General features: G+C 33.5%; 1 protein-coding gene across 6 annotated transcripts in view; it reads left to right on the plus strand.

Annotated features, from left to right (window-relative positions):
- Window positions 1-14,742, plus strand: part of LOC132741742 (uncharacterized) — a 48,094-nt gene that overhangs the window by 10,845 nt on the left and 22,507 nt on the right. For all 6 annotated transcript variants that reach the window (XM_060729995.1, XM_060730000.1, XM_060729996.1 and 3 more), the window contains exon 4: window positions 2,011-3,127. In XM_060729995.1, coding sequence (XP_060585978.1) covers window positions 2,011-3,127 — 1,117 coding nt within the window. The remainder of the gene's footprint in view (window positions 1-2,010; window positions 3,128-14,742) is intronic.

Consider the following 14,742-nt stretch of genomic DNA (forward strand, 5'->3'; position numbering starts at 1 on the left):
TGTTTAGTTTATATTGTTAAATACATTGCTCTCATGTTATTGTTTTCTTTGTTCATCAAGCTATATATAACTATATTGGTACAAACAAATACTGCACATATGTCACATCCATTTAGTCAATTATTTCATAGCATTCCAGAAAACCAGACAAAACAAGTATGATGCAGTCACTACTATGTTAGTTTCTGTGCCAGTTACAATACTATCAGCTCTGTTCTCTTTTAGTTATTTTGTAGCATTTCGATCTAAGGTAGCATTTTAATCTAAGTGACTTTCATATAAAACTGCAGTCTTATTGCTACCATTCCAAGGTCATTGCATAATAGTTAAATTTAAACACATTATTGAAGCAATCTGTACACAATATACATGGTTTTCAATTTAACATCAATTTACATGTTAAAATTGTGAAACTAAGCAAAATTGACACAGGCTGTTTGTTTATGCATGCTCATTATCAGCCGTAGTGAATTGAAGCTGCCACCCAGGACTTCATCTTTATTAGTGTGGTCAAATTTTTCCATTTTGTTCAGATTGTATGACAATCTTCAAACAGATGATATGGTCTTTCTGCAGTATAATAATCTTAAAGCGGATGATATGGTCTCTGTTCGGGTCATAGCAGTCCAGACACACATATACAAGTTGACCTATGTCTTAATGCAAGGGATCAATGACATCCTGTATAAAATGGAGCATTGTCATTGACACTTTTTAGCATAGAAATAATAGTTTTCAATATGATTGACATACTTTTATGTCAAGACTGTTTATGATCTTACTTGTCTATTTTTGAAACCTCTCATTAGGAAGTTCTGATACACAAGCTTAATCATCTTTCCAAAACATGCAATATGTTACACTGTCCATGACTTGTGTAAATATGTGGCTTTGCTTTTGCTGCTTAACATTAAAAAATTTCAGACCTAATTCTTAGTACATGTACAAGTATTTTTGGAACTTAATTTTACCAGGAAACAATCATTCTCTGACAGGAAAAGATACTTTGAGATCTACCTTTTCCATAGATGTTATATTTTATATTACATTATCTCTTTCCATCATTTAAGATACTTTACATATTAAAAATATTTAGATTCAAGGCTAAATTAAAAATAAAATCTAGAATTTCTTATTTTTTTCATTATATTTCATGTGGAATTTAATTCTATAGATATGGTGGATAGATATTGTTACTTCAGTATGAAACTGAAGTTTTCCTTGTTTAATGAATATCTATGATATTATCTTGCTCTGTGGTGTAAATAGATTAACTTGACTGGTACAATCTGCAATATAATCAGTGGTGTGCATTTTCACCGGTGTTGGGCGAGATCCAGAAAATTGCTGTAGGTCTCTGCACCATGCACCACCCAGGACTTATTAACATTACATTGTGAATCTGGTAACTGTCAATACCACCTTGCTATATTGTTGCCAAGTAAATTTGAGGACTTTTTAATTGCCTCAATTGTAGTGTTCACTGCTTGTATTGTATGTTTTATTAGATTATTTTTTTCTTCTCAAGATAAACCTTAAACCTTTATTGTGTATGTTCATGATCATTTCTGTAAGCATGGAAGGGCCTGTTTTTGAAGTTTTACTGTGCAGAATTTGAAGACAATTGCGCATTTGATCAGGTTCATTTGGGTGCTTTGAATTTAGTGCCTAATTACACTTCACCTCAGTATGTTTTGGAAATCTTATTTGTGATTTTGAATGCTATTTCTGAGAAAATCTGACTTTTTGTTTAGAGATCATGCTAAAATAATACATGTCTTGTAGCTAATGCTATGTCAAACAGGACATATCAAGCTAATTCCATGCTTTTAAAAAACTTTATTCATATTATAACATTTTCAAAAGTCAATGAAAATTTGATTTTACAAAAGTTACATAAAATGTTACGTTGATTTTAGCATATAAATTTTTTCTAAGAATGTGTATGTTTTTACATTTTACATACTGTGTGTAAAATAAGATAAAGTTTGATGTATGTCTATATTATAGAAACACCAGCTGAAACAACATCAGCTGCTCCAGAACCAGCACCGGCACCCACCCCTGAACCAGAGGTGCAAGCTGTTCCCGAGGAGGGTTATGAGCAGAAGTCATCTTACAACATTTTCGATGCCATCGCCCGTCAGCGAGTATTTTTCTATCAGGTATCATTACCACACTTCCACGACAAGCATTTCTTGAAGTCTGCGCAGAAGCGGTACCAAAGATTCTTATTTTTGAAACATCAGAACCCAACGGAGGTCATCGTGCCATGTTACGACATCGATGTCATGTGGCACTCTCATCAGCTTCATCCATCTGTGTATAAACACGACACAGTTAAAGTACTAGGACAGATTCTTAAACATGATGACTCTGTAAACGACCGATCATCTGGGTCACTTTTAATGAAAGCCAATCAGAAAACACGAGACTTATGGAAGGATCATTTCGGAGACAGCTTTACGACTTTTGGAGCCATGTTTAGAGGCGACCCACCAGTATTGTGTGAACGTATGTCGATGATTGCACTAGAGGAAACATACGCTTTCAGCACGAAGAAAGCCACGGTTAACCTTGATAAAGTTCAAGTTGAAGGACTACCAGAAGAAGTGAATAAATACAGTGTTAAATTAGCATACGGTGGTTATGACGACCAAGAAGGGCCACTTATTAAACAATTTAAAGGTAATAAAAAGAAAATAGAATTTGAAAACACAAAGAAAGGATTAGCTCATTTTGTGTTTGATACTAAGGAATATGACAGATTGAAAATCAACATGTCACAACAAATAGGATTTGCCTGTACTGGACATAATGAGGAGATTGGTGCCCAGATTTTAAGTATGATGCCCGTAGTTGAAAACATACCGATGGACAAGTCCGACCCATCTTCGCTTACTGAAACAGTGAAAATAGATATAGACGAGGAACAAAATATGAGCGCAACATTCTCAGCTACCATAGAGCAGCCAAAACAAGGTCCAACCATGTTGTATATGAACCCTGGAAACTATGAGTCCCGGTTCTGCATCATGCCGGAACAGATTGTACAGATGTGGGGACCTATCCCGTTGCCACGGTTACCATCTGGCAGAGACAATCACTGCATTGTAGCATCACACAAGTAAGTTTTCTTGATAAGTATCATAATCAGTTCTCTCATTTGATTTATCATAAAAAAGTTGATTTAATAAAATGGTGTTAATTAAGGATGGATGAAAATTTGGCATTAACCCGATAACACTCCATTCCAATTGAAAATATAAAGTTTATTTATTTTCAATCATGAAATCAACACACCAGTTGGAGGGCTATGGCAAGGTAACAAAAGGTGACATAATTAAATTTTGTAGTTTTGAAAATATAAAGAAGAATGTTCTGTTCTGCTGCCAAGTAAATTAATAATGTAAAACATCTGCTGCTGGATTTTTTATTTTTTTTGTGAGATTTTTTATCGACTTCCTCTGAGTCATAATCGCAAGGATTTTTCTCCTCAAAATTCCAACTACCTCTGTTATTCAGAAAGTTTAATAATGATTTAAAAATGTTTCTGTAATCATCTATAAATATATGTATCGGAGGCCATAAATTGCCATATATAATATGTGAATCTAATTAAACCAGTCTGACCTCATTTTCCTAGTGTCTGATTGGTTGATTCAAAAAACAATGCTGAGAAATTGACCAATGGTAGAGATGCATTTATAGACTGGTTTTTGATGATCAAATTGTTTAAAAAATCTCCATCCCTCCTGGGGAGGAATTAAAATATTTTTGCTTTTGTTAAAACTTTTTTTACACACAGTGCATGTCTTATTTCCTGGGTTTCATTATAAAATCATGACTAATATTTGATTTAAACATGAAAGGAAAACATCGAAGTATGATTTTTTTTTATAAAACATTGAGATGCTTGTTTTGATTTATCTCTGCAGATATGAAATGCATGATGTTATTTTCATGAATGATAATAATGTCTTGGAGTTCTTTGATCTTGTACAAGTACTAATTTGCAGATAAATGTAAATGTTATATGGAACATATCATGCTGATATCTAGTGACTCACTTTATTGTCAGATTCTAATGTTTTGTATCAAGCTTTTCCATTTGTTTGTTGGATCAAAACACATGGTTGCCATTTTCATGTTTTACTTCTAGAACATGACTTGTTCTCTTTTTTAGAAATCATTGAATTTTTTTTTATATCTTTTTACTTTTTGATTTGTGTTTCATAGCAAATTCACCACTCAGCGTAATAATGGCATAACATCATCAGATACCCACAGCTGATTAACATGTAACATGATAAATGTCACTGGTTCTGCCATGGGTATCCCATGATGATTGCTTAAGTTATATGAAAAGGGCTTGGTGTGGGGGAGGGGAGCAGACCAAGAAATCAGCCCTCCAAAATCTTGTGTCACTTCAAACATGTATTGATAAGTACAACTAACTATGAGTACTAAATTAGCAGTAGTCCAGCAAGACAACAACTCTTACCAGATTAACATGGTATAATTTTCATTAATGCTTACTTGCTTTCATGTTAAGGAATGAAAATTTGAAGTTTCTATATGAAGTACTACTTTGAACTGTTTGCCGAGTGGTTAAGGTCGTTCAAACTTCAAACCACTTACCCCTCACCGCTGTGGGTTCGAATTCTGTTGGGGACTTTGGATTCTTACATGCGAGGAAGCTATACAGCTAGCTTACGGAATGTAGGTGGTTTAAGTCAGGTGCTCCTTCATGCCTGAAATAATGCACGGAAGGGCACCTGAGGTTTTCTTCCACCAGTAAATCTGGAATGTCGCCATATGACCTGTACTGTGTCAGTGTGACATAAAACCCAATCAAACTAACAAACAAAGTACCATTTAAATACCTTCATTCACAACTCCTAATTTTATAAATCAAATACATATTTCTGTTATCACACTGACAGGATGAGTTTGAGATAATACATGTATTCTTTTTTCAAAGCAAGATACTGCTTACATGAAATCAGAAGATGAAACAAACATTTGTTACTGGGAATGAATATCAAACAGTTAAAAGTGCATTTATACTGCACAATATTTCATTCACCTAGCAGGTTAATAACATTGAGTGGTTTTAATGTGTTTTTCATTACCTTTCATATGGAGAAATGAGTAAATTCCATTAAGAAATAAGAGGAACGTTTTTTATGTAATTAGAATAATGACTGAAGTCAGTTTTTGCCTCTAAGTATACTTGATTCCGTTTATCAGATTGCAGAATTCCTGAGAAAAAAATAGGTTTCAAAGTTTATTTTTGAGAGCTTAAATGTGCAGCTTTGAATATAAACTGCACACTCTTGGTGTGTGATGTTCAGTAAGTCTCTCGGATTAATGGAAGGAAATTTGTCAGAAGTTCCTTTGTGAGGATAATGATAATGAATAAATTATGAAATTATTAGTTCAAGGTCAAAATTGATAAAGAGTGGCAGGCACATCCACTTTATATCTTTAATCTCCATGTGTATTGAAATGCTGAAATTCAGCTTTCATGAATTTTAACAGATAATTTATTTAGAAGGAGACAGGTTCATTTGAAATCATTTTAAAATGCTTTTTAGATATTTTCATTATAGGGGGGGGGGGGATCTGGAAAAATTCAAAATTCATATTTTTTGCTAAGAATTAAAATTAATTAAAATTTAAATTAAAAAAAAATCATTCTTTTTGTCCACAGATGGCAATAGCATGTACAGTGGAACCTGTCTAATCCGAACTCGTCTGGACCAGAAGAAAAGTTCGGATTAGAAAGGTTTCCGGATTAGAAAGGTTTCCGAATTAGAAGGTTCTTTTACATGTTTTTTCATGTTACATGTATTTGCAAAATAGTTTAGGGAAAGAAAACGGGAATGCATTTGAAATTGCATTTAGATATTTTATTTTTGCAGTCTCTTATCGTTCATTCTAATACATGAGAATACAAAAATAAAGAAATGAAAATAAATAAATAAGCAAAAAAATATTATGTCCTCAAGGGTAAGTTAACCTACGATGTAAAACAGGAGGCGGAGACATGATTAAATATTCGTACCAGCATTTGTCAATTGTTGTTTACTCTTATCCGATTCAGCGATTATCCGAATTCACTGACAGTCTCTATTAATTTTTATTGCTTAATCACGTATCATTGAATTCATTACAAAGGATTAAAAGATATTTTTATTGCATTATATCAAAATATTTATTGAAGGTGACGAAAAACAATCAATTAAGCAAAAGATATGAAGGCAAGCTAAGTGTAATTTTCACACCTTCCCAGATCAAACGTTTCACCCATAATCAAGTGAAATAACACATCAGTTTGGTGTATGTTTACACCTGCAAGATGTGCGACTATTTGTTATTTTTAAAGAGGGTGTGACATTTGGCAAAATCTGTTCGGATCCGAGAGGTAAATTTTAGAGTAAAATAAGAACAAAAATTGAAAAAATCATCCGGAATTCGGAGTAGACAGGTTCCGGATCGGAAAGGTTTTTTACTATTGAAAATAGAACAAATAAAATCGGGACCGGACACTTCGTTCGGATAAGAAAGGATTCCGGATTAGAAGGGTTCGGATTAGCAAGGCTCCACTGTATAGTGGTACATTTAGCTAAGTTTTAACTTTAAGTTTGTGGTGGAGTGGGTATAAGGTTGATCACTTCAAACCTCTTACTCTTCATCGCTTTGAGGTACGCAGGATTCTTTCATGTAAAGCAAATATCCAGCTAGCTTACAAAATGTTTGTGGTTCTACTCACTGTCAGGTGCCTGAGTTTGTGTCTGAAATAATTCAGGGAGAGGCACCCAAGGTCTGCCTTCACCAGTAGAGCTGGAAAGTCACCAAATGACCTTTACTGTGTTGGTCCAACAAAATAAGAAAGAAAAGAAAGAAAAGAAAATAACATTAATCAAGATAAATATAAATTTGTGGGTCAAAAGAACTTCTATAATTTTGTAACTCTTTGTCAGATTTAAAGTGTTAGAGATAAAAATCCTCAGAGCCAAGAAAAACAACTTCCATGTCATCATTGAAACATATTTTGGTATTTAGGTACAATCCAAGAGCTTTGCATAACTCATTTAATTTAACATCATAAAACAAATTTTCTTAATGTTTTCCCAGCAGTGTGATTCTTCATGATTCTACCCTTAGTGCATGCCATTCTAAATTAGAGTGAGTTTCAAAAAACGAAACACACAAAAAAAATGAAGATATTTAAATATTGTGCTCCTACCTACATATTGCAACATTTTTCTTTTCCATTTGGCTGTGGCCTTGAGGTTAAGAAATATTTCCCACATTTACAGAAATAATATGTTCCAGATGTGAGGCACAGATTGAGTTTAAATCAACTTGACAAATTCTGCTATGCTTAGACTCTTACAGATGAGTTTTGATGGTTGGCAATATTTCTCATGACAGTTTGTGGTTTTCTTTGTTTTGAGAAGGGATGTCTTGTCATTAAAGACATGTTTCTTCTGTTGTAAGTTATTTGAATTTCTGTGAGAGAGAACACTTAATGTGCTTTAATGTATTTAAGGGTCTACTTCTTTACTCCAGGCATTCTTTGTTAAACAGAGTTTTGGATATTATCTCCAAAATCAGGAGCGATAATCTAATATACAGAATTGCTGTAGTTCTTTTACTTAAAACCAGATATTTAGATCCATATGGTAATAAATTGGATTCTTATCATTCTATACTCAGTTAATTTCAAACTAAAGGTAGAAAAATCCTGTTTATTTCAAACTAAAGGTAGAAAAATCAAAATTTGATATCTTAATCCAATGAGTCTAAAAATGTATCAAGCAGCACCAGTTTGCCTCAGGTGCTTGTTGGGCTTGGTTAGTATATTGACAGGTGGACAAACAGCAGAACATGATTCTGACACTAAGAATGCTACTGATAAGCTGCAAGCTAACATAGATAAATGGCATGATGAAAAGCTTATCTCATTTATCTAATTCGGTAATTCATGGCAAATCTGCTGCTACAATACAGTGCAACTTTTGAATCAGGAACTACTAGAATCAGGCATACTCAGTGACCTTTCTTCAGTTCATCATGCCCTCAAATATATTATGTTATCTCTACAACCTCTTAAACAGCAATTTGTAAATTGTACAGGAATTTCTAAAAAATGAAGATTTTTTTTATATTGCAGTGAGCAAATGTGTTTATATTTTAAATATCTTTCAGAATAAAACCATGGTTATATACTTATAAGGGAACATAGCACTGCCTACATGGAATTGGTTTAAAATTAAAATAAGGGAATTAATTTTTGTGCCCCCACTTTAGTGGCGGGCATTTAGATTTACCCTTGTCCATCCGTCCTTCTGTCCGTCCGTTCGTTCACTTTTGTTTCGCATGACACTCTAAAAGTATTTGACCTATGGTCATGAAACTTTACAAGAATGTTGATCAGCATGTGAAGTTGTGCACCTGGGTATTTTCGTCTGGATATTTTTAGTATTTTCAGAGGTATTGCCCTTGACTTAGTAAAATTTTGCAATTTTCAACTTGTGTCGTATGTAACTTAAAAATTATTTGACCTACAATCATGAAACTTTACAGGCATGTTGATCAGCATTTGCAGTTGTGCACCTGGGTATTTTCGTCTTGATATATTTAGTATTTTCAGAGTTATTGCCCTTGACTTAGTAAAATTTTGCAATTTTCAACTTGTGTCGCACGTAACTCAAAAAGTATTTGACCTAGAGTCATGAAACTGTACAGGAATGTTGATCAGCAAGTGTAGTTGTGCACTGTGGTATTTTCGTCTGGATATTTTTAGTATTTTAAGAGTTATTGCCCTTGAATTAGTAAAATTTTGCAATTTTAAACTTGTGTCGCATGTAACTCAAAAAGTATTTGACCTAGAGTCATGAAACTTCACAGGAATATTGATCAGCATGTAACGTTGTGCACCAGGTATTTTCGTCTGGATTCATTTAGTATTTTTAGAGTTATTGCCCTTGACTTAGAAAATGTTTGCAATTTTCAACTTGTGTCACAAGTTACTCAAAACGGATTTGACATAGAGTCATTAAACCTTATGGGCAGGTTGCTCAGCATATTTAGATTTGCACCTGAGGTTTCGCTTGTGGATTTATCCAGTATTTGTAGAGTTATTTCCCTTGACTTAGTAAAAAGATTGACAGAACAGTGGCGCGGTGGGGGCACCCATGTCCTATGGACACATTTCTAGTTTTAATTGTGTTTTAAATGCGGAAAATGTAGGGAAGGAAAAAAATATAATTCATTTTGATGGTTTATAGGATTTATTAATTTCATATGAATAAAATTTCTTTTTCTACTTGTAAAATACATAAACCATTTATCATTATTTTATATTTTGAAAGTGCTTTTTCATGTTTATGTCCCCCTTGATAGCAAAAACTTATCAGGGACGATCCAGTTTCTTAGGTCTGTTAAAGTAATTTCCATTCTTCTGTTTTCTCTTGGCTGTCTCTAAACTTTTGTATATATTTATAATTGTGTCCTACAGGAGATGTTCCTAGAAATTCTTCAGTATGAATAGCCTTAAATGTCTTTTGAATATTGTTTCAAACTAGACAATGTCGTACACAAAAATTACATTATCTGCTCGTTTATGGAAAGAAGCTTTGTTTGATAGACTGCTGGTCTCTGTAGTGCCGTATTCTTTATGCACATATCAATAAAACTGTATCATTCAGAAACAAGCTGACTCCATAATTGACTAGAACAAGTCTGCTGCTCTCTGATGAAAATTAAATGTAAATGAAGAAAACCATGACAAGATCAGATACCATTTGGACTCCAATGTTTTGGGAATATATTCTAGAGATAATCTGTTCTGAAATCTATTTTTGATTAGGGTCTGTATGTTGAAAGCTTCACAGTGGTCCAGTGGTCACATTTCTGCAAATCCCTGGTGAAGATGGGAGTTTGATGCCTGGTTACACCAACTAAAATTACTAACAGTCTTTTAGATGAGATTTTATAAACTCAGTTTTGGAATAATATCATAGCAAGTTTTAAATTTTTTAGAGGCTGACACATAGGTATTTAACTTAAATGATAATATTCATGTAATTGCCTGTGTGACAAAGAGGCTAGCATTGTTGACCTGTAACATTCGGTGTCTCTCCACTTGTAGTTTGATTTCTCACCTTTTATGTGAGGAAGTTGTAATCTTGCTGGAAGAAAAGTTTCCACGTAAGCTATAATTTGCTTGTGATAGTTTTATTGTCATATAATATAATGATATTTCAGAAAGTGCTTTTAACCAGGAGGTAAATATCTTGTAACAACAGCATATTTATAGGACTATTATCTAGCTAGCATACACAAGGTTGATGGTAATTTTTCAGTACCTGTGTGTACCTGAAATAGTGCTTGAAGCCAAACCAATGGGGTCTTCATCCACAGACTCAGCATCGAGCTTTATAATAGTGTCAATATGACATTTATAAATTCCAAAATGATAAATGAATAAGCTTAAGTTTGGATTTTGATTTTCTATTAAGTGATGATATGCTTGTAGTTAAGTCCCTATAGAGAGTGATCATGTGCAGTTTCTGGAATCCATTAAAAAAGTTGGATCAATAAAATGAAGTATGACTCCCTCCTGATAACCAAAGCTGATATGGCTTTATAATCTATTCTAAATCTCTACTAATTTGTTAACCATCTGACTCACTCAGTTTTTTGAAGTACATCCTCAAACTGTGATAAGCGTGGAATTTATTTTATGGCTTTTATAGTTTTATACATGATTATTCTTGCATTTTATTCTTCAACAATGTCTTTTGGAAAACAATTATTCTGAAGATAAAGAGCTCTGAATCTTGTAGGTTCTTATCAGAAACCTAGCTCTACCTGGAATGATTGTGAACAAGAAATATATGCCAAATTATGTTATCTTATAAAACTTGTTTTGCTGAAATGAATTATTATGTAAGGGCTTGGTAAATTTGTGCTATAAAATGATGATTATTATTTTCGCCATTGCAAAGCACTGTGGTCATCTCAGTTTGATTGGAAACAATCTCTTATTGTGTCGCCTTTTTCATTTAGGGGTTACTTTTGTCGGCGTTGTTGTCGGCGTCTGCGTCCCCTTAAGCTTGTCAGGAGCATAAGTTAAGCATTATAAGTCGGATTGACTTCAAATTGGTATGCATGCTTTTTATAATGACCTGAAGTGCAGTGCACAAGAACCGGTACTCTGCATTTCTTATTTTTTGAGTTATTGCCCTTACTTTATTTTTGTCCAGGCCATTTCTCCTAAAGTATAAATGCTATGGTCTTAAAACTTCCAAGGATGATAGATCTCAGTAAGAATAAGTGCAGTGTACAAGGACTCAGGTACACTGCACTTCTTATTTTTGAGTTATTACCCTTTATTAATTTTCGTACTTTATTTTTGTCCAGGCCATTTCTCAAAAATTATAAAAACTATGGACTATAGAAACTTCATAGGATGAGAGATCTAAGTAATATTGATAAGAAGTGCAGTGCACAGAAACTGCTGCTTTGCACTTCTTATTTTTTGAGTTATTGCCCTTTGTTAATTTTCATATTTCATTTTTGTCCTGGCCATTTCTTCTAAACTATATTGTTCACAAGGCGACACATCCGACTCGCGGAGTTCTAGTTAGTCCTTTGTTTGCTGGTGGCAACAGATTTTACCCATGCAACTAGTTCAGACCAATATAAACCAGCACAGATGTACAGGTTGGTCTGGCATCTTATTGGTGGCATAATTATAACTATCATTTTCACTGCTTGGCCTGAAGGGGAGGAGTTAGGAATCAGTAGTCTGTTGTTTTCTGAGACATGATTTAAACTAACATTTGTTTTTCATGTTCTTGTTTCCGAAGAGTAAAGGGAAGTTGACAGCTGAATTTCCAGGATCTCACTGGTTTAATTAATCAAGATCTAGATATAACATAGGCAAGTCTAGACACCTAAATCTCAAACAATCAAGTTTCTTTGTGAAGTTTTTCCCTGTACTTCACACTTTACTGTGTTAGAAGCCCTGTCAGAATATCAGCAGAAAGTGCTAGACATTTTTTTCTCTCTTGTATTCCAGTTTTTCTTTTCTGAAGAAGCAAATATAAAAAGATTTATGGTAGTAATTTCCCTACTTGCATGTCTTCGTGTCTGTATTGCTCACTTAACTTTAACCCTTTGCATGCTGGCGGCAACCAAATCTATCCATGCAACCAGTGCAAAACACAGATCAGCCAGTTCATATTCTGAAGTTTTCTTAAATGCGATGAATGGTCTTGTCCAGGTTGAAAGATGGACAAGTTCATATAAAATGTTTAGAATTTTAAGGGTTAATATGGTATTGAACAAAAAAAAGAATGCCATGCATTACAATATTTTCTATTGGAACAAATTTGGAAAAAAAAATTGAAATACAAATTTTCACTCATTGGAATTAGTTTTTATTGCTCTGAAGAACTCTAAACTTTAGACAAAATTTGAAAAGGAGTTTAACTATTTTTTTAAAAGAAAGCAACTGTTCTTGAATTTCATTCATATAATTCATGTATTTTAACCTGTTCCTGAAGACCATATGTCAAGAAAGGGCCTTACTTAGTTCTCTTGGTGGTGTAATTATATGCAGATTTTTTTTTCTATGCAGTTATTGTTGTTCTTTCTTTGACCTTGTAGTCTGAAGTTTACTGCTTCTAGAACAAAAAAGAACTTTTTAATGAAATAAATTTTGAGTAGCTTCATGGACATGAATTTATTTTATTCCTGAATGATTTATTGCAGAATTCTGATTTCGCTTGTGAAGCATAAACAGTTTCAAGACTGAAGAGAGGAGAAAAAATGCCAGACTTTATTTTTGCCAGACATAAAATTCATGCAAAGATATAAAAATGTCCTATCTGAAGTATATTTAATTTGGCACAAATAACTTAAACAGGAGATTAATTTCTTCTCAAATTCCTAAGGGCAACCTATGTCCCATTCTAGCTGTGTTTTGATGATAGATACAAACCATCTTAGCCTGTAATTACCTGCAGAAAACAGATCTTTTTTGTCAGAAAAAACGAGCTTGATTCAAGTTAAATGGCTGACTTTTTTGGCACTAAATACCTTACCCTTTGGCATAGGTGAGATTACATAGAAACAAAAAACCTGTTGATGGATGGAGTCTGTCTCTCGAAGAAATGTTTCAGAAACCACTTTTTTTTCATCTTGAATAGTATATAATATTATATATTAGATCAGACCAAAATCATGTACTTCTCAAAAGTACAGTGGCAGCGTGGCTGAGTGGTTAACACGTCAGGCTAGTGATCTAAGGATTGCTGACCACGTGGGTTCAAACCATGTCAGACACAAGCCGTTGTTTCCTTGAGCAAGAAACTTTACATTCATTGATAAGTACTGGTTGGTTCCAGGAACTGATTCCAGAGTGTTTCAGTAAGCTTATAGCTTCCAACACAATCGAACTAAAAATAAATTTGTATAAACTAAAAGTACTGACGATGCCCCTGATTCTTTTTAATAGCAATGTGGTGATATTATATTGTTCAGAAAAGACCAAAACCCAACAAGCTTTTTCTTGCACAAGAATAAATAGGTTAAGTGCAACATTCAATAGGACAATGTCTGTATACTGGGGGATATTGTTGGAGACACGCAGCATACTTTAGTGTATCTCAGACAGTTTCTCCAGGAATTCTCAGACAATTGAGATAATGTATCTCTCCCATTGCATGATGAAGTCTCCACTTATCACAGTGAGTGCACATACAATGTATTGTGAAGTTTTCTATTCATCAGATGATTTATCAGATAGTATTTCAGCAAATGCAGGAAATGCATGTGTTACTTTCATTCTCTGTCTATTATAGAAACCATCCACCCATTCCTCTGTTATCTCCAGTTGTTTAGATATTCTACATGGAGATAGTTTTGTCTGGAAATTGGTTCTTGCAAGACCTACTTATCAGACTTATATATATGTTTTGGCTTTTTTTTATCAAACATAGTATATTTTATACATAATACAAAAAAATGTATTGAATCTCTTCCCGGAACCAACCAGTACTGTGCAATGAGTGTAAAGTTTCTTGATCAAGGAAACAACAACTTGCTTTGCCCTGACAGGATTTGAACCCATGCATTGTGATCATTAGATGCATTAATGACTTGGCCATGCCACCAGTATATATATTTTATATTATATCAAATTGACACATATTAAATTAAGCATTATAGCTAAGACAATACTATGATTGTGATTCTTATATCAAATCTTCACAACTCTGCCTTAAAAGAGCTTATTTGTTTAATATTAATCTTTTTTAACCTTCTGGCAATGCAATAAACCACCCATACAGTTATGCAATATACTGTACTGTATATATTCATAAACGTAAATTGTACTGGTACTAAAAGAATTTGTTATGTATCTGTTTATCTTTTAAAAAGAGGAAAAAAATAAATATCTAGAAAGACAACCAATTTTCCATGTTACTCATTTGTCTTCTTCACAAATTCTTATCTCTTCTGCAAAAACTGCAAGAACACTTTCCATTCAAATAGGTTTCTTCTTCACACACCATTATCTAACTGGAGGGATTCATTTATCACTGTCAAATTTATCACCTTATTGTTTCAGACATTTTCTTCCTTTTAGCCATATACCCATCAATATGTTCTAACTCCAAATGTTCAAATTTTAAGAATTTTTTTTTTTAATCTTTC

Source organism: Ruditapes philippinarum, unplaced genomic scaffold (assembly GCF_026571515.1).
Source record: "Ruditapes philippinarum isolate M1 unplaced genomic scaffold, ASM2657151v2 ctg6569_1_1_1_1, whole genome shotgun sequence".
In the NCBI taxonomy this organism is placed as follows: Eukaryota; Metazoa; Mollusca; class Bivalvia; order Venerida; family Veneridae; genus Ruditapes; species Ruditapes philippinarum.